The following is a 24,612-nucleotide window of genomic DNA, read 5'->3' on the forward strand; positions in this document are numbered from 1 at the left end:
TCTGCTGTATGAACTTTTATTAGAAAAAACATTTTCATAAAAATGAGGTACAGCATTTGAAAAGGTTTTCATATTTCAATTTATAACATCAAACAAGTTTATTACTAAATAAAATATATGTATAGAATATAATGCTCAGCCTCCTGAAAAATAAGTCTTGGGATTGCCAGACATCACACAGAGGTCTAATCAGAACTGAGATGCAAACAAGATTTGGATGAAACCCAATAATTCTTAATAAAGTCAAACTGCAGAAAGCAAATTAATGAGGATGGGCAATCAGGGGCCATAACTCCTACACATGATGTTTTGGAATGCTGGATATCCAACTAGGTTTTGTCAACATCAAGTGGCTAAATTGGGTTGAAATCCAACTATTCGCAGTTATGTAATGCTGCTGAAACAGAAGTCAGAAACACAATGAGTAACTCCTGTAAAATATATAGCAGAATACAAGAAACTAAACTAATCCAAGGTCTTATCAGAATTTGGTGCTACGATAAATTTGGTTGATATCCAAGAATTTTTCATAAAGTTATGCTGCAGAAATGAAAGTCAGCAGGACAGTAAAATCAAGAACCATAATGCTTCAAAATGAAGTGGTGGAATGTTGAACAACTAATTCAAGTTCTTGTTAATATTAAACTCCATACCAAATTTAGTTGTAAGTCATCAATCCCTTGTAGTGACATGTTGCAGAAGCAAAAGTCAGAAAGATGATTTATCAGGGGTCAGAGTTCTTGTAAATGAAATCCTGGTGTTCTGAAAACTGAATTCATTCAAGGCCTTATGAATATGTACACATGAATGCATTTTGTTTACTGGCATGTCAGCACAATAGTTGATATTTAGTTCTAATTACATGGAAAGTCCTAAAAATGTCAATATTTATTGGCCAAAAATTATTTTATGAAGATAAAAACCATTCCAAATAAATATAAACAAGAGATACAAAATGAAACATAACAGGTAGAGATGTTACAGTTCTGAAAAAAGGGATATCAAATAAATAAAAAAGGATAAAAAATATAAAATCCTTTATGAAAAGGGTCACAATTTGTCATATGAATATGAAATCCTTGAAGAAAAGGGTCACAAGTTGTCAAAGGAATGCTTTTTGATTACGTTCACTTCTGCCTCATTGGGTGAAAGACAATACATTCAACAAATGTCTTCCAACATCAGTGGAACATGAAGCCACATGCCAAGTTCACATGAAATCCAACATGCCTTGGTAAAGTAATGCTGCAGAAACCAAAGTCAGAAAGGGCATTCAGAGGAAATAACTATTGTCAGGGGAAATAACTATTTAAATTATGCTGTGAAACATCAAGAATCAAATTCATTCAAGTACTTATCAATATCTGGCCACAACAAATTTAGAACAACTTCAAATAACCTAGGTAAAATTATGCTGTGGAAACTTGTCAGAAACAAAGCAATCAGGGGTCATAAATCTTGTAAATGACATTATGGAATAGTGACAACTGAACTCTTCAAGGTCTTACAAATATATAGCCTTCCTGTAAATCTGGGTTGAAATCTGATAATTCAAGGTAAAGTTAAACTTCAGAAACAAAGATCAGTACTATAATTAGTCGGAGGTTAAAATTCCAAATTATGATGATTGTTGTAGTACTTGTTGTTGTAGGGTTTAATGCCCTTTTTCAGCACATGATAGGTTATACATGGCGGCCAGTATAAATGCTGGAGGAAGAACCCGGGAAAACCCAGGAAAGAACTACCAAACCATGTGAAGCTACTGGCAAGCTTTCTCACATACCCACATTAGGTGAACCCGAGATTTGAACCCTCGCCCAAGTTATGATGAAAATCAAACTCCTTTGAGCTTCGATAAATAAAGATCTGCATTTAATTTGATCCAAGCAATGCTGTTTTGCAGAAATCCAAACTGTCAACAGCCAGATAGCTGGACCAAGTGATATCACTGAACAGGACTTTAACAATCCAACAGACAATTATAAAAATGTAATACATGAGAAAAAAGAAATTTTAACTTGTCAAAAATCACTGTACAATGATTATCTAAATTATTAGATGTTGATACATCATCTATTTCTTGAGGAACCAGATCTCATTATGCCTGTTGAAGATCTTGAATGGGCTGTCATACCCAGCTGTGAAGTAATACTCGGCCTCAAAACTGCGTCCCTTGTTACTCAGAGCCCTGTAAAGGACCTCAGCTTGCGTGGTCCATTTTTCCTCTGAGGGGGTAAAGCCTGAAAAAGATCTGTGAAAAGAATATAATTTAAAGATAACTGAAAGTTCTTTTTATATAAGAACAAGAACTAGCCGCTATAATGCTATAATTGGAGTTCCAAACAAATTGAATCACATTAATAGTGGGGTCGCGTTAATGCAGGGTTTTATAGTATTTTACTTATTTCACAGAAGAACTCGTTGGCACATATACATGTATTCATGTCTAATGTATATGATGAATAATGTATCAACACCGTTTACTATCGTGCCATTGTGGCATGCAGTTCATCCATAGTAATTCCATTCAAAAATTTCACACAGATTTACATTATTCAATAATTTTGTCCCAGATCATTGTCTGAATTCAACATCTAATATACAGCAGGAACAAAGTATTAACAGCGTTTACTTGCCATCTGATATCGTACCATCGGGGCATGCAATTATTCCATAATACATATAATTCCATTGCAAAAACTGCATACATATTTAAACTATTCAATAATTTTGTCACAGATCATTATGTGTCTGAATTCAATGGGAACAATTAACAGCAAAATTAGGTTCAGAAAGACAAAGCACATGTACAGTTCATTATGTTCCAGGGTCTATGAATGGTGTCTGTACAAATTTCATACTGCTAAAATTTTCACATATGCGTTTCCGTGTACATTTATCCATTGCAAATTTCCAATAATTAACGCTTGTACGTCCATTTGTTTGAACGACTACAGCAAGAATGATTAACAATCAACACATACTTTCAGCATGCATTTAACTTCTACTCCAGATTTTGTGAATATCGAAAGAAACGTGTGAATATTACTATACTAATCATTAGGCAAAATGCAACGAATTACTTGCTTTTCCATAATGGTAAAATATTTTTACAAATTATGGGAAATTAATGATGAGCTCATAAGCAAACACAATACACATGTAAAACCAGAGAACTAAGTGCAGTAGGCCTGCAATGCTCACGAGTCACTTTTATAAAACAGTTTAAAGCTGAACGCATGTACAATTTCATGCCCTTTCAATTTCCAGCTAATAAAGCGAACATTATTTACTGGTCAACTAATTTGTCTAATAACACCACCAAGCATGTTGGCAGCTTTCATTTTTTTATGTTTATTAAATTGTGAGAAAATTTCATCAAGCACCGCTTTGTCTGCTGCTTGGCTGTATATGCAGCCAAAGAAGAAACACATGTCGGCTATTGTTTGAGCAATGATTGTATGCAGAATTAATAGAAGACAATCACAAAGACGACTTACTGGCTTTACTCATGGATATAAGTAACATTTCTGATACTGTCTATTTTGGCATAACACTTCAAGAATCTGGTGAAATTGTTAAATTTCAGAAACTACACCACAATCGTATTTATATTAAAATTCATACAAGAACTCTTCCCCAAAATGATAATAAATGTTTTATACACTATTTCTTGTACTTAAAAAAATATACGAGAAAAATACAGATACATGTATTTAAAATGTCATGAACCACACCACAATTGTATTATACTTGAATTCATAAGTGATCTCTTCCCCAAAATGATAATAAATGTTTTATACACTATTTCACGTACTTGGAACCAAAAATATTTTTTCTTGTGCGAATGAATATACAAAATTTTGGGGGCCAAGCCACAACCGCATTATATCCGAATTCGCATTATGGGGGGTAGCACTGTATATGTGTGTGTGTGTGTGTGTCTCTCTCTCTCTCTCTCTCTCTCTCTCTATATATATATATACACACACAAATCATATGGCAAATAACAATCCTTTCAAGTGTACTGGATCCAGCAAGGGATCACGTGTGTCAGGGATTGATTAAGATAGATGCAATAATTGACAATGAACAGTGCGAAACTAGTATCTAACTAGCCTGAGCGCTTTCGACTCTTTCATGAGTCTTTTTCAAAGGCAATTACAAAACATAGACAAGGCAAACAAATAAAACAGAGAAATGGTTATGTTTGCGAAACTTTACATGGCTGTTTCTACTGGAATTAAACCTTTTAACTTTATTATGTTTCAACTAGTTTGTTTCAGCTTGTTGCTGATACTGGAAAATATTTGTATTACCCTAGAAATTGATGATTCGTAACAACATGTTATTTTATGTAAATTTATGTAAGCACAAATTATATCCCAGATATTTCATTGTTATAGTAGTCATAGGCTATTAACCAAATTTAGAGAATTATTTAAAAGAAAATGTGTCTGCTGCAAAAGATAATTTTATTTGTGCATGGTTGTCTTTTTCTAGTCTTCTTGGTTTAAACTGCTTGGTTTCAATGTTCTAAGGCAGTGTGTCCAGTAAGATTCCTTTTCTTTCCTGGTTTGGGAACTCCTGTTGGGGTTGTGAGCAATTACAATAAGTGTTATATGACTAGTGAAAAGGAAAAAACAAAAATATCAAAGTCATAGCAGATTATTGCTCTTGTACTTTATGTAGTACCATAAAGCCAAACATTACCTGACATAAACTGTGTAATTCTGTGGGGTCCTGGTAATCAAAACCCTTGTATCATTGGGCCTTGGAGGAAAACCCATGTCAAGATCAACAAAGAAGGACATAGTAAAGTTGTTTTCACAGGCAGGTCCTGGTCCTGGTATTAGTTTTGTTGTAACAGGAACTGTCATCTCTATCTTGATACCTGAACAAAACAAATAATAAAGATTATTGTGTATCTAACATGTATACTGAACTGTAAAATTTGTAGACCAAGATCAGTCAATTCAATACATCGTTGCAGATGCAATGTTTTTAAACTTTTTTTTTAAAGAAAAGGTGGGGCCTTAGTGGCCGAGTGGTCTAAAGTGCTCACCGTTACGGATCACTGCCATCTCACCTCTGTCTGCGTGAGTTCGAGTCTCAGCCTCGGCTAACATTGGTACGTGAGAAAGCCTGCCAGTAGCTTCTCATGGGTCGGTGGTTCTTCCCGGGGTTTTCTGGAGTTTTCCAGGGTTCTTCCTCCACCAATTATACTGGCTGCCATGTATAGCCTATCTTGTGCTGAAAAATTGCGTTAAACCCTACAACAACAACAACAACAACAACTTTAAGGAAAAGGCACATTAAGTATCAGTAGATGTAGCACAGTGTGTGCAAAGACTACACCTTTACAATATTAACTACAAACATTTCATCTTGCTGCTGTTCATTTACAAAATACAAGATTATATAGTTGTCTGTTAAACCATATTAGTTTTTTTTTTTAAAATTCACATCCATTTGAACTCTTCTCTGCAAACATTCCTCAGAATTTGGCATGAAAGCTAGCCAGATCACAATCATGGAAAATTGCTTTAAAACATTTTGATGTAAGGACTGTAAATTCCATTTCCGACTGCAGTATTCATTAAGACTAAAACGAATTATCCAGGACTATCAAACTGTTTAGTACATAAAACAAGAGTCCCTCAAAAAAGGACTAGCCAAAATGAATTCCAGAAATCCAAGCTAAGACTTATTTTAACTTCTGAAAGTTAAAACCATTTCTGATATTCTTGGTCAAAAAAAAAATGTCATGATGTCCACCATGGTTATCATAATGGTTACAAGACAGGCAATATTTTCACTTAGGGTAAAGCAGACATCAAATCAAGTAGTTTAGTGAAAACCCAATGTCAACATACAGGAGAAGTACTGGTAATCATGAAAAGATTTTCAAGACGCCACAATAGTGGCCATTTGTGAGGTAAGGTCAGTATCACTGTCTTTAGGGCAGACACCCTAAGAAGCCTTTTCTTGAATTTGTGTCCATATACCCTTCTTTTTAAAACTGCTCCAGTGGTTTAAGTGGTTAGAGCATCCACCTAAGATCCAGGAGGTTGTGAGTTCAAACCCTGGCCAAGTCATACCAAAGACTAATAAAAATGGTACTAGTAGCTGCCATGCTTGATGCTCAGCATTAAGAAGTGTTAGGACTGGTGTCTGGATAATGTGACTGGGTGGGACATGATAATATATGACTGTGCCAGGAAACCCAAGTGTTAGACATTACTATAAACTGCATCACTACAAACATTTCTAGTGATATGAATGAAATATTATTAAAGCTATGTCAAAAATCTAAATCACACACATACACACCTTTTTAGGTGGAATACCAATAAATAAAATTTCAAGGTGCTGAAAATTCCACATCTCTGTCCTTACGTTTACAAGCAGCAGCAATAACTATGTTTTCAAGATTACTGCCATGGTGGCCATATTGGAGGCATGATGGGCAATATACTAAATTTAGGACTAACTATACATCATAAGAAATCTTTTGGTGAAAACCTCAAGATATGACCAAACAAGATTAGAAAAAAAAGAGCAATTTTCAAGATGATTACATCCCATGTCAATATGAGTTTCTGTTTACAAGTAGCAAAAAATTGACTTTCATAAGAGGGAAAATCCCAGGTAAATGTGACATTCTGTTTACAAGTAGCAATAAACTGATTTCCATGAGAGGGAAAATCCCAGGTAAATATGAAATTCTGTTTAAAAGCAGAAGCAATTAATTGATTTTCATGAGAGGGAAAATCCCAGGTAAATATGACATTCTGTTTACAAGTAGCAATAAATTGATTTCCATGAGAGGGAAAATCCCAGGTAAATATGAAATTCTGTTTAAAAGCAGTACCAATTAATTGATTTTCATGAGAGGGAAAATCCCAGGTAAATATGACATTCTGTTTACAAGTAGCAATAAATTGATTTTCATGAGGGAAAATCCCAGGTAAATATGACATTCTGTTTACAAGTAGCAATAAATTGATTTCCATGAGAGGGAAAATCCCAGGTAAATATGAAATTCTGTTTCAAAGCAGTACCAATTAATTGATTTTCATGAGAGGGAAAATCCCAGGTAAATATGACTTTCTGTTTACAAATAGCAATAAACTGATTTTCATGTGAGGGAAAATTCCATGTAAATATGACATTCTGTTTAAAAGCAGTAGCAATTAACTGATTTTCATGAGAGGGAAAATCCCAGGTAAATATGACATTCTGTTTACAAATAGCAATAAATTGATTTTCATGTGAAGGAAAATGCCAGGTAAATGTGACATTCTGTTTACAAGCAGTAGCAATATATTGATTTTCATGAGAGTGAAAATCCCAGGTAAATATGATATTCTGTTTACAAGTAGCAATAAATTGATTTCCATGAAAGGGAAAATCCAAGGTAAATATGACATTCTGTTTACAAGTAGCAATAAACTGATTTCCATGAGAGGGAAAATCCCATGTAAATATGACATTCTGTTTACAAGTAGCAATACATTGATTTCCATGAGAGGGAAAATCCCAGGTAAATATGACAATATGTTTACAGATAGCAATAAATTGATTTTTATAAGAGAGAAAATCCCAGGTAAGTATGACATTCTGTTTACAATGACTTTCAAGAATGCTGAAATGCTGAAATGATGACCATACTGGAGACCAGATCAGCACCATTTTCAATCAGGACCAACTGAAAATCACAAGAAGTCTACTAAGATAAACCCAACATTGAAATGACTTTCCTGGAGAAGTAGCTACAAGAAAATTTTCAAGATGGTTGCTCTTATGGCTATACCAGATTTCAGATCAGCACCATTTTCATTTAGAAACAGCTAGACATCATAAGTAGTCTTTTAGTTAAATCTCAATCTCACCTTCAATTCCGGAGGAGCAGGAATTAGAGTTTGAAGATGGCAGCCATATTGCACATCCAATGGAACCAATTTTGTTTAGGACCAACCAGACATCATGAGGAGTTTTTCAGTAGAAGCCCCATGGTCCTAAGATTTTCAAGATGGCTGCTGTGGCATGCTTTCATTTAGGACCAACAGGACCTTGGATGTAGCTTCCTTTCATTTAAGACCAACATGACATTGGATGCAGCATCCTTTCATTTAAGACCAAAAGAACCTTGGATGTAGCATCCTTTCATTTAAGACCAACAGGACCTTGCATGTAGCATCCTTTCATTTAGGACCAACAAGACCTTGGATGTAGCATCCTTTCATTTAGGACCAACAGGACCTTACATGTAGCTTCCTTTCATTTAAGACCAACATGACATTGGATGCAGCATCCTTTCATTTAAGACCAAAAGAACCTTGGATGTAGCATCCTTTCATTTAAGACCAACAGGACCTTGCATGTAGCATTCTTTCATTTAGGACCAACAGGACCTTGGATGTAGCATCCTTTCATTTAGGACCAACATGACCTTACATGTAGCATCCTATCATTTAGGACCAACAGGACCTTGCATGTAGCATCCTTTCATTTAGGACCAACAAAACCTTGGATGTAGCATTCTTTCATTTAGGACCAACAAAACCTTGGATGTAGCATCCTTTCATTTAAGACCAACAGGACCTTGCATGTAGCATCCTTTCATTTAGAACCAACAGGACCTTGCATGTAGCATCCTTTCATTTAGGACCAACAGGACTTTGGATGTAGCATCCTTTCATTTAAGACCAACAGGACCTTGGATGTAGCATCCTTTCATTTAGGACCAACAGGATCTTGGATGTAGCTACCTTTCATATAGGACCAACAGGACCTTAGATGTAGCATCCTTTCATTTAAGACCAACAGGACTTTGGATGCAGCATCCTTTCGTTTAAGACCAACATGACCTTGGATGTAGCATACTTTCATTTAGGACCAAAAGGACCTTAGATGTAACATCCTTTCATATAGGACCAACAGGACCTTGGATGTATCATCCTTTCATTTAAGACCAACAGGACCTTGGATGTAGTATCCTTTCATTTAAGACCAACATGACATTGTATGCAGCATCCTTTCATTTAAGACTAACAGAACCTTGGATGTAGCATTCTTTCATTTAAGACCAACAGGACCTTGTATGTAGCTTCCTTTCATGTAGGACCAACAGGACCTTGGATGTAGCATCCTTTCATTTAGGACCAAAAGGACCTTGGATGTAGCATCCTTTCATTTAGGACCAATATGACCCTGGATGTAGCATCCTTTCATTTAAAACCAACATGACCTTGGATGTAGCATCCTTTCATTTAGGACAAACAGGACCTTACATGTAGCTTCCTTTCATTTAAGACCAACATGACATTGGATGCAGCATCCTTTCATTTAAGACCAAAAGAACCTTGGATGTAGCATCCTTTCGTTTAAGACCAACAGGACCTTGCATGTAGCATCCTTTCATTTAGGACCAACAGGACCTTGGATGTAGCATCCTTTCATTTAGGACCAACAGGACCTTACATGTATCATCCTATCATTTAGGACCAACAGGACCTTGCATGTAGCATCCTTTCATTTAGGACCAACAAAACCTTGGATGTAGCATTCTTTCATTTAGGACCAACAAAACCTTGGATGTAGCATCCTTTCATTTAAGACCAACAGGACCTTGCATGTAGCATCCTTTCATTTAGGACCAACAGGACCTTGCATGTAGCATCCTTTCTGTTAGGACCAACAGGACTTTGGATGTAGCATCCTTTCATTTAGGACCAACAGGACCTTGCATGTAGCATCCTTTCATTTAGGACCAACAGGACTTTGGATGTAGCATCCTTTCATTTAAGACCAACAGGACCTTGCATGTAGCATCCTTTCATTTAGGACCAACAGGATCTTGGATGTAGCTACCTTTCATATAGGACCAACAGGACCTTAGATGTAGCATCCTTTCATTTAAGACCAACAGGACTTTGGATGTAGCATCCTTTCGTTTAAGACCAACATGACCTTGGATGTAGCATACTTTCATTTAGGACCAAAAGGACCTTAGATGTAACATCCTTTCATATAGGACCAACAGGACCTTGGATGTATCATCCTTTCATTTAGGACCAACAGGACCTTGGATGTAGTATCCTTTCATTTAAGACCAACATGACATTGTATGCAGCATCCTTTCATTTAAGACCAACAGAACCTTGGATGTAGCATCCTTTCATTTAAGACCAACAGGACCTTGTATGTAGCTTCCTTTCATGTAGGACCAACAGGACCTTGGATGTAGCATCCTTTCATTTAGGACCAAAAGGACCTTGGATGTAGCATCCTTTCATTTAGGACCAATATGACCCTGGATGTAGCATCCTTTCATTTAGAACCAACATGACCTTGGATGTAGCATCCTTTCATTTAGGACCAACATGACCCTGGATGTAGCATCCTTTCATTTAGGACCAACATGACCTTAAGATATTTTTGAGTGCAAAGTTACCTAATAATCTTCTACATCAGTGGTTCATAACCCAGGGTTACAATCCAAAACTGCATCTCTAGCTGTTTTGAGTGGGTTGCCAGAGTTCAACCATAATAACTTGAAATATCCTACCCAAGTGGGTTTTTTAGCATTTAAGGGTGGCGAGGCTAACACCTCAAACCTTATCTGGATCATGGCCCAAAAATCACTGTTCTTAACAGTTTAGCAGGACCAGAGATAACAAACTTGTGCTAACGGACAGATGGACAACTGACCAGACACCATTCCCTAAGCTCTTCTAATCCCAGTAGAGCTAATTAGTGATAATTATATGGTCCATTGACCTTAGCTCCCCACTTCACATGTCCAGGTCTGACCCATGAGGATTACCCCAAATCGGATACACAGGTTATGTATCCTCCTGCCATGACTGCATGTATTAAGTTTGGTAAATAAACATTCTAACAGCACTGCTGTAACATAACTCCTTCCATGGACTAGCACAAGGTCAAAAAAAGTACCAAGTTTTGGAAAGTTCCATTATACACAAGTCTGATATGTCTATCTTAAATATCACTGTAATTTAACCCTATCCAAAGGACCCCCCACCCCACCCCTGGGATAGGCACAAGGTGAACATAAACACCAAGTCTGGGGAAGTTGCATTGTAAATAAGCCTGAAATGTTATACAACTACAGGACCCAATCAAGAATGAAATTTAAAGACAAATACTGTCAAAGTCATCTAGCATAAACGGTACTAATGACCATAATTAGTAACCATATTGCTGATGACTTGGCTTGTTTGCTTGGTCACTGAAGAAAAAAAAATTAAAATTTATTTACACATAAGATATAATCTTCTAACTAGTTTCTTACCTTTTTCATTATTGCCTTGGATGTATTTAAACAGTCTCATAAATGCTTCATATGTTGCCTGTTTGAAGTCTATTCCAGCAACATTTGTTGTCACCCACAGACTATACTTGTAGCTTCTTAGTTCATAATCCTGAAATATTTAACAAAACATATCTCTGTATGTTCAAAGTCTACTTCCAAATTAGATTTGTGCATGTAAGGCTGCAGACTGAAAAGTCAATTAAAGAGTTTGACAAATTGATACAACATAAACAAGAGTCCCTCAAAGGTATTGTTACTCTACCGACATAAAAGAATTTCCATGAATTCAAGATAACACTGATCCTTTCAACTGCCAAGTGTTGGAACCATCTATGATATTCTTTGGCAATAGCAAGATTTTCAAAAAAGCTACTGTGGTGAACAAACTGCATGTCAGATTAGCACCATTTTCATTTAGGACCAAACAATGCATCATTCTGCACCACCAAAACATCATAAAAAATCTTTGGTGGAAATCCTATATGGATATGATTTTTTTGTTATTTTGGACAAACACTAACAAGATTGAAGTCATCGTGGTCAAATTAGATATCAGATGACACCATTTCCTCTAAGAACCAAGTAGACAACATAAGCAGTCTTTTGTGAAAGCACAGTACTGTATCAATATAACCAGCCATCAAAGAGAAATAGCCATAACAATATTTCCAAGCTGGCCATTGTGGCAGCCATATTAAAAGTCAGACTGGCACCATTTTCATTTATGACCAGCCAGACATCACAAGATGTCTTTCTGTGAAAACCCTATCCAGATATCACCATTGTTATGACTATGTTCTTTAACTAAGTAACAGAAAAGAGTGAAAGTAAACAAGTTTTGTAAAATGCAACAAATAATTTATTTCCCGAAAATACAAAATGAAAATTTAAAAAGAACTTACAGTATCGTAAATTAAATCCCACATAGTCCAAAAAGTTCTATAACAAATCCAAAAATTATAGAATATTATGACTGAATTCCAGTGGTATTCCGAATGAATTCCAATCTTGAATGTGCTGATGAACCAACAGCCTGGAATAGTGCTAAGATGTGCTAAGAGTCTTGATGTATCACAATGAATAATCCTGAATGTCTCTCAAGAATTCAAAATAATACCAAAATAGTGTGTTATGTATATTTTATTTAATTTATATTTTATTTAATTGCCTGTGAGTTTTAAAAAATCTTTTTATTACATGTTAAAGTAATGTAATTTTGTTTACTGGAATTTGAGTGTGTGTGTGATTTGGATTTTTAATGTAGCTTTAACAATTTTTCAGTCATATCGCTACGATGTCTGCAGTGTGACAGTTTACAGTGATGTCTATCACTGGGGCATCATGCTGCAGACATGTAGCATGATGTCCCACCCAGTAACATTATCCTGACACCAGGCCGACCAGTCCTAACACTAACCTCTTAATACTGAGCACCAAGCGAGGCAGCTGTTAGTACTATTTTTGTAAGTCTTTGGTATGACTCAACTGGGGATCGAACCCACGACCTTCTGCATCCAAGGCAGACGCTCTAACCACTAGGCCACCAGAGCGGTCTTACTGGAATTTTATATTTTCCAGAAATTAGTTTGACCTGACTGTTCTGTCAAAAACACCTAAAAATAGAAATTTGTATCCTTATGCTGACCTAGTTCCTGACCTTGATTGAGAATCAAGTAAACAACTTCTTTTTTTATTATTCATTCACAATGTGGGATTGATAATAGTGAAATCGAGGCTGACTGGGACTATGTGACTTTGGACATAAATAGCTTCTACAATGTTCTAGAAATTCTGGTGTTACCAGAGGGTTGACCCTCATCCAGGCATCTGTTTTGCACAGTATTCAGGTTTTATACCGATGTCTATAGAGAATGTAGTCAGTTGGGTGTTTTACTTTCGAGGTGTTTTGTTGTGACCAGTTGAGTCGTAATTTTGTTTTGGAATTATTAATTCATTTTCCTGGAAATATTTTAGTGCTCATACAGAATTCTTGGACACAGACATTTCTTTAAATTTTATTTGGAATTTAAGCACCAGAATATTATTGTCTGTGGAATAACAAAGAACTGTAGACACAACAGCACTATACTAGCTATAGTATATGTCATCGCCTTCCATTTTCAATTTTTATCAGGGATCAAACTCAAATTTCATTAGAACATTTTATTATTAGTACTTCTAATTTTTTAGTTCTTGGATTATTCTTGGATTATTTTTGGATTTGATTCTTAAAACCTTAAGTTCTTTTCCTCATTTTTACATTGTTTTTCCAGGGAAATAAATTATTTGTTAAATTTTACAAAGCTTATTGTCTTCACTTTTTACTTGTTTTCTGTTTATTGGAGCCTAAACACGTAACTAGTGATTTAGGAAGAGGGCTTCATAATTCCAATGAATATAAATAAATAAATCCTCTCAAATTAAAACTGAAGACAACTTAAAGACTTATTCCCCTTCAGATGGTAATGGTAAGATAGAAATTAGTAATTCTATTAAAACAGAAACAACCTTAATATAAAAACCTAAAACACAATACAAGGACCAGGATGAGGATCAAAAGTTCAATTCTTGAACATTCTAAGTTCTCAACAAGATCAGGTCTTTAACTTAAATTTAAATAAAGCACATGGCAAACATCAGGAAGACCTGAAATTCCTGAGGAAAAAACTAATGTCTTGAACTCAAATCCAAGTAAACATGTTTACCTATAAGTAATAATTTTTCTTAATATATAATCTACTATCATTTACAAAAATTAGGTATAAAAAAGCCCATTCAGGTATGCTCAAACTACTATCCTCAATTATGGACAAAGGTCAATCAAACAATACAAATTAAATATACATAAACACCATTCATTCAGGAGTAGTGGACAGGGCACCAAAAAAATGTGTGCTTCTGGTTGCTCAACCATCCTTGTTTTTCGGTGCCAACCCAAGCACCACCCCCCGTTAGAAAATTTATGAAATTGATTTGTGCATCTGAGCCAGTTTTGCCCAGTACTTGAAGTACTTAGTACATTATAAATACTAATCATTATTATGTATATATTTAATGCAAAAAAATTAAATAAAAAAATTCTCGAAAATTGATTTGTTTATCTAATTGAGCCAGTTTAGCCTAGTACTTGAAGTGCTTAGTACATTATATATATATATATATATATATATATATATATATATATATATATATATATATATATATATATATATATATATATATATTAATCTTTATAATATATACAATGTTTAAAAAATACTTCCCTACCCTAATTTTAAAACCAATGCAATAGAAAACACACATTTTATTTTGGCCTGGTCACTAGGGCAGCCTAATGGCTCTGAATCAGCACCATTTTCAACATTGGCCATATTGGATGTCTAAAGGACACCATTTTTTATTAATGTACTTGTAATTGCATTTTTGTTGGTTTTAACATCACTTTAACACATTACTGGCATTAACATGCCAGGGAAACAGCAGTAAGGTATATTTCCCAAGAACACACTGAGGTAGCTTTCATTCATGACCAAACAGACCACGGGATTAATGTGTAAAGTTTTGTGCTAATCTTACCAGCAGTTTAGAACCACTCCGGTGGCCTAGTGGTTAGAACGTCCACCTCGGATGCAGGAGGTCATGGGTTTGAATCCCAGCCGAGTCATACCAAAGACTTACAAAAATGGTACTAACAGCTGCTTCACTTGGCGTTCAGCATTAAGAGGTTAGTGTTAGGACTGGTCGGCCTGGTGTCAGAATAATGTGACTGGGTGGGACATCATGCTACATGTCTGCGGCATGATGCCCCAGTGCTAGACATCACTATAAACTGCCACAAATCCAGATCAAACATACACCAGCAGTTTAGATGCAGTATGATATCAAGCTTGTACAACAGACAGAAAACCATCACATAAGCTTTTCTGGTTGGTAATTAGCAGAGCTATTGGTTAAATTATAATTCATAATGCTTGCCATGTACTGTCTAGTTTTACTATTTGGATGAAAGAGAAAGGATACAAAAATTAAAAGAAAAAAATGTTGTCAAGCTCTTAATCACCCACCTTTCTACCTTGATGAAGCATTGGAGTACACAGTATTTGTTTGCCATGCAATAAATATTGGCAAAAAAAATGTCACTGACTCCACTTTTCTGGCTTGTTAGTAAATACCGATCCTGCATGAACTATTCTGAATCTTTACACATCCCAATTTTTCACTGATGCATCAAGGCAAACAAAAGACACTTGCATAAATTGGGTATGTATGCATCATTACACAATGAGCATGGGATGATAGATTTTCTGCAATTTATGGTCACATGTCTTTCAAAATTTTATCCATCTGCACCCCCTCCATTGCATCACTGTTTCTAATATAAACAATTATTTGTCTCTTTGCAACATTTTGTATTCCCAAGACATTATTCCTAGCTCACTAAATCCTAGTGTACAACTACTAGACATTTACGATTTAAATAATTTGGCATTCAAAAATAAACCTTTTGTTTAAAACTCAACAAATCTGTCGCTCAGAACACATTTGTGTTGTAGCAACTTGGCATACAATTACAGGTATACTGTAACAGTGAAAATACAATCCCATTTAGATCGATCATTCTAGCGTTCTCCTAAATAAAGTTAGACTGTTTTAATTCTGGGACTTGAGACTGGATTTGTGTATAATATGCTTAAAAGAGGTTTCCCAAGTATAGTGCCAGATCACGGGCAAGATCCCAAGTATAGTGCCAGATCATGGGCAAGAACGGAGGACAATGTAAAAAATATATAGCCAGTTCAATTACATCAGTTTTTAAAACAGAAGAGCAGATCAAGAAAATGTGAAATTCAGCATCTAAATCAAACACTTTACTGACTTGGAAGCAGTATTACAAGACAACGACATGCACTGCTGCGTGTGATTGATACTGCTTGTAGTAATATGCACACAAAATGTCTAATACGGCATGAGCTGATTAAAAATCATGCTTTATTAATAAAATGCCTTCCACAGGAAGAACCAACAGCATCTTCCATGTCTGCAAACACAACTGTACAAAGAATACACTGGCATTCAAAGTCTGTCTACTGTATTGGCCTGGCATTCAAAGTCTGTCTACTGTATTGGCCTGGCATTCAAAGTCTGTCTACTGTATTGGTCTGTATAACTGTGCCATATTTCTTGTTTTCTGCATTTGCCTTCCATTAGATATTTGAAAGAGGAAGAAGATCTGCTGAGAAGAGACATCTTCTTTACAAAAACTTAACTGTACTGTCCAATAGACTTGTTTCTTAAGATATTTATTGCACATGTGAAATACAATACCAGATAAACATGTCTTACCTCAGTCCTTTCAAGTAAATCATAATATGGACACTTCAGCTTATGACAGAATGCTGGAGGCCACTGGGCGCCAACCGGCACAGACTGCTGTGAAATTCCATCATTGTCAGAGCCCACAATTTTCTTCACTCCTGACTCCACCAGATTCATCAAGCTATCATCTGGGCTGCTAACTGGAAACTTGGGGAGGTATTTCAAGACATCCAAAGATGAAACTATGGCAAAATGGCAAGTATGAAGAAACAAACCCAGAAGGTAGATGGTAATCTGCATCTTTGGTTTTCTTATAATCTGAAATTTGAAGTTAATACATGTGATGAGGTCTGCGCAATAATGCAGATGAACAAAAATTCTTCTTCTACTGATGGTTTTATTTATCTATCAATACAGTCATTATATATTACTAAGCTCAATACAGCTTTTCTTAACCATTATTGTCTCCTCAGTCTTTATTTCTGACAGAATCCAAATTCAAGCCTTTCTTCTGATGACAAGTGCTAGCCATCCAGAGTCTGGTTCAGGCATGTCATATAGAACAAATGCTATTGTGTAGAGACAATTATTTATTCTTTCATTCACAGCTACCATGAATTTGACCTTTTGACTCAAAAAATCAATAAGGTTCTTAATTACAATGAGTACAAGTGATCCAGTTTTTTTTAACTGTAGATGATGAAAAACTGAAGTTAATCTGCAGAACCATTTTTCTTTTCTCCATCCACAAAGTATGCTAACTGTATAGGGTAGACACAATAGTTACAGGTATTGTGCTGGAACTATTTTCCTTCCTTCAGTCACAATGTCTACGTGGATTTGAGTCTCGGATTCGGCCAATGTGATTATGTGAGAAAGCTTGCCAGTAGTTTCTCGTGGGACGGTGGTTCTTTCTGGTGAATTACCGGGTTTTCTTCCACCATTTATACTGGCCGCTATGCACAGCCTTTCTTGTACTGAAAAATGGCGTTAAACCCTACAACAACAACAACATCAGTCACAGTGACCTTGACCTTTGATCTTTTGAGCCTGAAACTGATAGACTTTTTCCTTACCCCAAGTGCAAGCCATCCACACAGTTTGGTAGCTGTATATGGTGGACAAATAAAGTTATTGTGCAAAAACAAAATTGATAACACAAGGATAAATTGATGGACAGGTGGATAAACATAACATAAACATGATTGCCTTATGGTCAGAACACAAAAATGTCCATGATATCTTTTATATCACTGTCAAAGAATGGTAAATCTTGACATTAAAAAGTTTAAAGTCCTCTCCTGAAGACTGTTCTGGAAAATGCTGACCAATGTTGAATGCAAGAGAAATACAAGAATTAGAAAAAAGCATATTTCCTAAATTGCTTTATTGCATATTTTATTTCTCTCAAAATTATAATAATCTTGTGTTAATTTTTAAGCATTTCTTCTCAGATATGTGACTTGGGAATGAACATCAGAAGAAAATTAATTAACAAGGTCAACAATGATGTCCAATATACTAATTGCAATCATGACCATAATAATTAATATTTATACAATGTGGACACTGAAAATGCATGTATGAGTATTTTTCATTAAAAAGATAATAATAATAATACACGTAATATTACTAATAATAATAAGCACATAAAATTATTATTATTATCCTAATTATTATTATCATTATTGTTATTATTATTATTATTAAAAAATGAACAATAATTTTATTTTCTCACAATTTCCTATATGATGTCCAGAGAAATGTGGATAATTACAATTAGCAAAATATTTTCTTCAGAGAAGTTAATTTGAAGATATGAAAGCTTTGAAGAAAAGAAAAAGAAAAAATGAAATGTGCTTGTTAACAGTTTATGAATGTCCAAATTATACAAATTTACATAATCCAGTTACACTTTGTGATTATTGTATTAGACACATACTACTAGGTTAATCCTAGTTACATTTTGTAATCGTTATATTAGACATGTCCTACTCAGTTAATCCTAGTTATGTTTTATAACCATTGTATTAGACATGTGCTACTCAGTTAATCCCAGTTACATTTTGAATTATTGTACATATTAGACACGTGCTACTCAGTTAACCCCAGTCATGTTTTGTAATCATTATATTAGACATGTCCTACTCAGTTAATCCTAGTTATGTTTTATAACCATTGTATTAGACATGTGCTACTCAGTTAATCCCAGTTACATTTTGAATTATTGTACATATTAGACAAGTGCTACTCAGTTAATCCTAGTCAAGTTTTGTAATCATTGTATTAGACTAGACATGATACTCAGTTAATCCTAGTCACACTCTGTGCTCACTGTATTAGATATGTGCCACTCAGTTAATCCCAGTCACATTTTGTAATCATTGTATTAGACGTGCTACTCAGTTAATCCAAGTAACAATCTGTGATAATTGTATCAGACATGTGCTGCTCAGTTAATCCGAGTTAGACTTTGTGATCATTGTATTAGACATGTGCTACTCAATTACTCCTAGTTACATTTTGTAATTATTGTACATATATGACATGTGCTACTCAGTTAATCCTAGTTACACTTTGTGATCACTGTATTAGACATGTGTCACTGAGTTAATCCCAGTCATGTTTTATAATAATTGTATTAGACATGTGCTACTCGGTCAATCCTAGTTACATTTTGTAATTATTGTACATATTAGATGTGTGCCGCTGCTACTCAGTTTATCCAAGTTAATCTCTGTGATCATTGTATCAGACATGTGCCACTCAGTTAATTCTCGTTACATTTTGTAATCACTGTATCAGACAAATGCTACTCAGTTAATCCTAGTTATGTTTTGCAATCATTGTATTAGACATGCGCCACTCAGTTAATCCTAGTTACACTTTGTGATCATTGTATTAGACATGTGCTACTCAGTTAATCCCAGTCACGTTTCGTAATCAATGTATTAGACATGTGCTACTCAGTTAATCCCAGTTAAACTTTGTGATCACTGTATTAGACATGTGCTACTAAGATAATCCTAGTCATGTTTTGTAATCATTGCATAAGACATGTCCTACTCAGTTAATACTAGTTACACTTTGTGATTATTGTATTAGATATGTGCTACTCAGTTAATCCTAGTTACATTTTATAATTATTGTACATATTAGACATGTGCTGCTGCTACTCAGTTAATCCAAGTTAATCTTTGTGATCATTGTATCCGACATGTGCCACTCAGTTATTCTTAGTCTCATTTTGTAATCATTGTATTAGACGAATGCTACTCAGTTAATCCTTGTTACGTTTTGCAATCATTGCATTAGACATGTGCTACTCAGTTAGTCTGAGTTACATTATGTAATCACTGTAGTAGAAATGTACTACTTAGTTAATCCGAGTTATATTTAATAATCACTGTTGTCATGTTTGCTCACCCCAGTTCATAAGTCGTGTATAAACTAAGGTATTAGTACAAGCCATGGTTGTTGTCTAAACATGCCACAGGCTAGAGTTAATCTCTTATGCAAGGTTACTGTGACCAGAAAGATGATCCAGCATCCTGAATCGGCACAGGCGTTAGATCGAGCGACTTCCCACCTATGTGTTACAAGGATCAGAGGAACCAGCAAGAATCGGGGCGTATTCTAAATCCGTCCCCATGTGGACAAACAGCGAAAAGGACATTGTCCGCTAAGTTTGATTGGATCAGATCAAAGAGACATCGAATAGGAATTGAGCTGAAGGGTGTGATAACAATTTCGATCCAAATTATCACTTCTAACTAGCAAGTGAAAATGTAGTTCTCCTGGAAAGACTGCTGAGCAAATACGATTACTCCGCGAAAGCCACTAGTAATTTGACGGGAAAACTTGGGTGATTCTAAAAGCTTTGTAAGGGTCGGTAAGTTATTTGCTCGATGTTTGCAGAATATTACAGCATTGTAATTGTAATTATGTGTAGTATGTATACTTAATTACTAGGATCGTATAGTACGTAGAATTACTTTTGTAGTGTTTAATTTACACGCATATTTAAGAAATGTATTTGAGTATTATGTAGAGAATTATTTAGACTGTTAGCTTCTGGTCAGAATTAATTTTGTAATTCGTTATTAGGTTACTTCGTAGAAAACTAGTGCATTTATTCATGTGATATGTTTCATTTTAAACATGCTTGAATTGAATTGTGAATTTGGAAAATGGTTGAAGTGTGTAAGATCAGTTAATATGGATGCATGGACATTTGAACATTTGTGTACTCTGTATGAGTTGTAATGCAAAGAAATGCGTCTGATTGCTGTGATATTGTAAAGTATAATGGAATAAGGAATATGTACTGATGTGATGCAATTTACTGATGTATATATGAGAAGTAATACCGTGACTTTATTACGATGTGGTTTTATCATACAAAAGCGTACAAGCATTTCGATGTGAATGAATGCGTGACCGAAGAAATTTAATAGCCATTATCTAATGATATGCTAGTTGTAGTGTGAGATGAGAGGGCTTAGGAAAATATTGTACAGTCCATGTGTTTTCACAGGAAGCTTTTTGGAAGACAGAACGTCTGGTTCAGTGAGTCCCAGGTCTCTAAGAGGGGAGACGGAAGTAAGACTAGCACAGCAGTCAGAGTCAACAAGTCTAGTCGGTATAGAGTTGAGGAGGAGGAGGAAAAAAAGTCGAGGAGGAGAAAGTGGGGAAGGATGAGAAGTACAGAGAAGTCGAGAAGGAGAAGGAATTTGGAGAAAATCAGGAGAAAGAGGAGAAGGAATTGGAGGAATATGAGAGAAGAATACACAGATGAGTAGAATACACAGACAGGTGGAAGTCTATCTCACACTACTAATCAAATGATGCAATATGCTATCACAGAGTCGACTGGAAGGAGAGTACTTGGGGAAAATTTTAATCATTTGATTACTGAATTGTCATTAAATTGCTATTAGTTGAATTTCACATTTTTGTATATTCAATCATTTAACCATCGACATTGCTGACTGGGGTCTCTGAGCTTTACATCTATCTTCCACTAATCTAACTTCCAACCAAAATCGAGCCTGGGTGGGACTTCGATATTAATTTGAATAAATATTGGAAGCACCCACCCCACACCTACCACAGTGTCGGCAAAACAAACCCCATGACAGGCCACAACTGTATTAGATATGTGCTACTCAGTTAATCCGAGTTACATTGTGCAATCATTGTATTAGACATGTGCTACTCAGTTAATCCGAGTTACATTGTGCAATCACTGTATTAGACATGTGCTACTCAGTTAATCCGAGTTACATTTAGTAATCACTGTATTAGGCATGCGATGTCATGAGAGTGATCCTCTTGCACATAAAGAGCATCTCTCAGAGTTCATGATCACAGTGGAACACTGTATCAAATATCAACGGTCAATTCAGGGTCACATGTCAAATACTTCTTACAAATGTATTCAGTTTATTTGTCAAAAATAATAATTCAAAGTCACTCAGAGTAATTGTAAGTATTCATAATTTGAAGAGCCTCAGACATGAAGTAAGTAAAAAAAATTTACTGGTGTGTTAGAAGTTGATCAAATGATTGTTGGCAATGACTTACTGCAAGAAAAAAGATAACAAGAAATATTTAAGAAATAGTTTTTTTTTTACCAAAAGAAATTGCACTGTTGACAATTATTGATGAGACTACTGTAAGGGTGCAAATTTCTGTAGACCCATAAAGAGCACATTAACTTGGGAAAGAGAACAAATAATTAGATTTATGGGGGCCGGTGCATGTTAAATCGCTATACTGCAATGATTTTTAATGTCTGTATCATGAGAGGAAGTGATTCTTAATTAAGCCTTCGTTTACTTAACAGCCAGACAGACGTAAGGAAAAGATTAACTTCGACCTTTGCATCGAAAATGTCAGAGTTGAAATTGTCCAGAATCAGTTATTTGGAAATCTAGAAGTCAGGCTGACCACAATTTTGGCGTCTAGTTATAAAAGGCGGTATATATATTTAATCTTGACTGGTTACGCTATATAAAGGGCGTGTTTCACACAAGAATGTTCTTGATTTTGATATGCCCCATCGCAAAATTTAGTCAGTCTACGTTTTCCCGTAAGAGGAAAAATATAGGAGACTCCAAGATTGAATTTTGAAGAAATTCTCTCGTAAAATATTTATCCGAGGGGCTGGATGTCTGGAAAGTCGACGGACACAATTCTGCCGGTAGAAGAGAACAAAGCTTGAAAGTACGATGTATCTGCGTCAATCTTATGTAATTCGTTGATAACAATATAATGATTTGCTTGATTGTATTTGCTCATATCTGCATGAATTTATTTGTTTAAATCCGTAAATCAATTATCTTGATACGAGTAGAACTGTTTGATTTCATCTATCTAAATTCGTACAATGATCTTCTTTATATAAGTTTGACGAATTGTTTGAATTTGTCGTCTTGATTGTTATAAGGAATCAGGTATTCAAAGAATTTCATGCATTACTTTAGTTGATATGAGTTACACGAATTTGTGTGAATTCTCCCATCTTAGACGATTTCAAGTATGATAAAGACTTTTGTGCGTACTGACTGAAATTAACGTTGTTAAGCCATGAAGTGAGATTTCATGTATGCTAAAGACTTGAATGTGTGTATTCGCTGAAAATAACCTAATTAAGTCATGTAATGAATTTCATTCATTCATTTGTGTAATTGAGATAAGAACGGAACTGTTATATCTTGTGTGATGTTAATGTGAGTCAGTGATGAAATAACCGTTAGGAAGTACAGTAATCTTATGAAACTAGGTTTGTTTATGGTCTATCATGTTTGGCTAAACCAGATAGCCTTTGGTTTCTGTTTGAATTCCGATAGGACGATATCTGACATAACGAGAGGGGAGAAATTATATATTCCAAGTAGGATATCTGACAGAAGATTTAGGTTGCTTCTCTGTTTATTTTGAAAGGGGAAATATCTCCACTGAAGTATCCACGTATCCACACAAAGTTTGAGAGCTGAAAGAGGCGAGACAATAGAGAGTTTGGAGAAGCAAAAAACAAAAAAACAAAAAAAAAAAACGAAAGGACCAAGAAGGACAGCCACAATAAAGTTGGAGTGAACCGGAAATAAGCAGGTTATGAAACTGTACAAGGCAATGACTTCGATTGTTCACTCGATTATATGATGAACCAATTCTATCTTTAAAACAGATCGGCTATTTATATAAGTATATTTGTGTTTGAGATTCGGTGAGTCATTTATTTCAAAAGAAAAGTGTATCTTCCTAATGTAACGTATTATCACAGCTGTTTATGTAATTGATTAAATTGGTGTTTTTTCATGTACGGGTGCTCGTGTCATTCTGTTCTATATATCTGCTCAGATTTCTATTTATTCCATCTATAAGTTTCACACTTTATATTAACATTTACTAGATCCCAATCACAACACCGAAGGCGATCACCATCTAGATAACTATAACCAAATAAAGCGCACACCTTGTAAAAAGGTACAATCCGCCAATCAACCCCACCAACACTTCTAGCCCCACAAATATCAGAAATTCAATTCGAAAGAAGAACGTGCACGACTGACAAAAGTGTGTGCGCGGTATTATTGGTATATCACGGTATCTTTTTTTCCCGTGATACCGTACCATGACACTTTTTCACTGAACAGCATACGTGGGTAGTTTCCGTTAATAAGGAATGTACTGAAATCCCCCAATGAATCTTGTTACAATTACTAATGACATGAACAGCTTCCATTATTCATTACAAAATGTTTTTAAAAATTTATCTTTTTGTTTTTACAAAATGGATGTAAATTAATGATGATCATTCAATCCCGTCTTTGACTCCATGTACGTATGCCAATGTTGGCAAACGAATTGTGAAACAGGTTCGGGCAAAACTCCAACTTTCAAAAAAATTCGGACGAAAAAAAAAAGAAAACAAAAACACGCGATTTTTT

The 24,612-nt window shown here is 35.2% G+C and overlaps 1 protein-coding gene across 2 annotated transcripts in view; it reads right to left on the minus strand.

Moving 5' to 3' along the window:
- Positions 1 to 24,612, minus strand: part of LOC149803866 (heme-binding protein 2-like) — a 26,590-nt gene continuing 1,978 nt past the window's right edge. For both annotated transcript variants that reach the window (XM_089953676.1, XM_089953677.1), the window contains exons 2-5: positions 16,685 to 16,975; positions 11,321 to 11,450; positions 4,714 to 4,894; positions 1 to 2,251 (exon numbers count right to left, since the gene is read on the minus strand). In XM_089953676.1, the coding sequence (XP_089809802.1) occupies positions 2,074 to 2,251; positions 4,714 to 4,894; positions 11,321 to 11,450; positions 16,685 to 16,957 (762 nt within the window). In that variant the 5' untranslated portion in view covers positions 16,958 to 16,975 and the 3' untranslated portion in view covers positions 1 to 2,073. The remainder of the gene's footprint in view (positions 2,252 to 4,713; positions 4,895 to 11,320; positions 11,451 to 16,684; positions 16,976 to 24,612) is intronic.

This window comes from Sinohyriopsis cumingii, chromosome 3 (assembly GCF_028554795.1).
Source record: "Sinohyriopsis cumingii isolate HCF-2022 chromosome 3, ASM2855479v2, whole genome shotgun sequence".
Lineage (NCBI taxonomy): Eukaryota > Metazoa > Mollusca > Bivalvia > Unionida > Unionidae > Sinohyriopsis > Sinohyriopsis cumingii.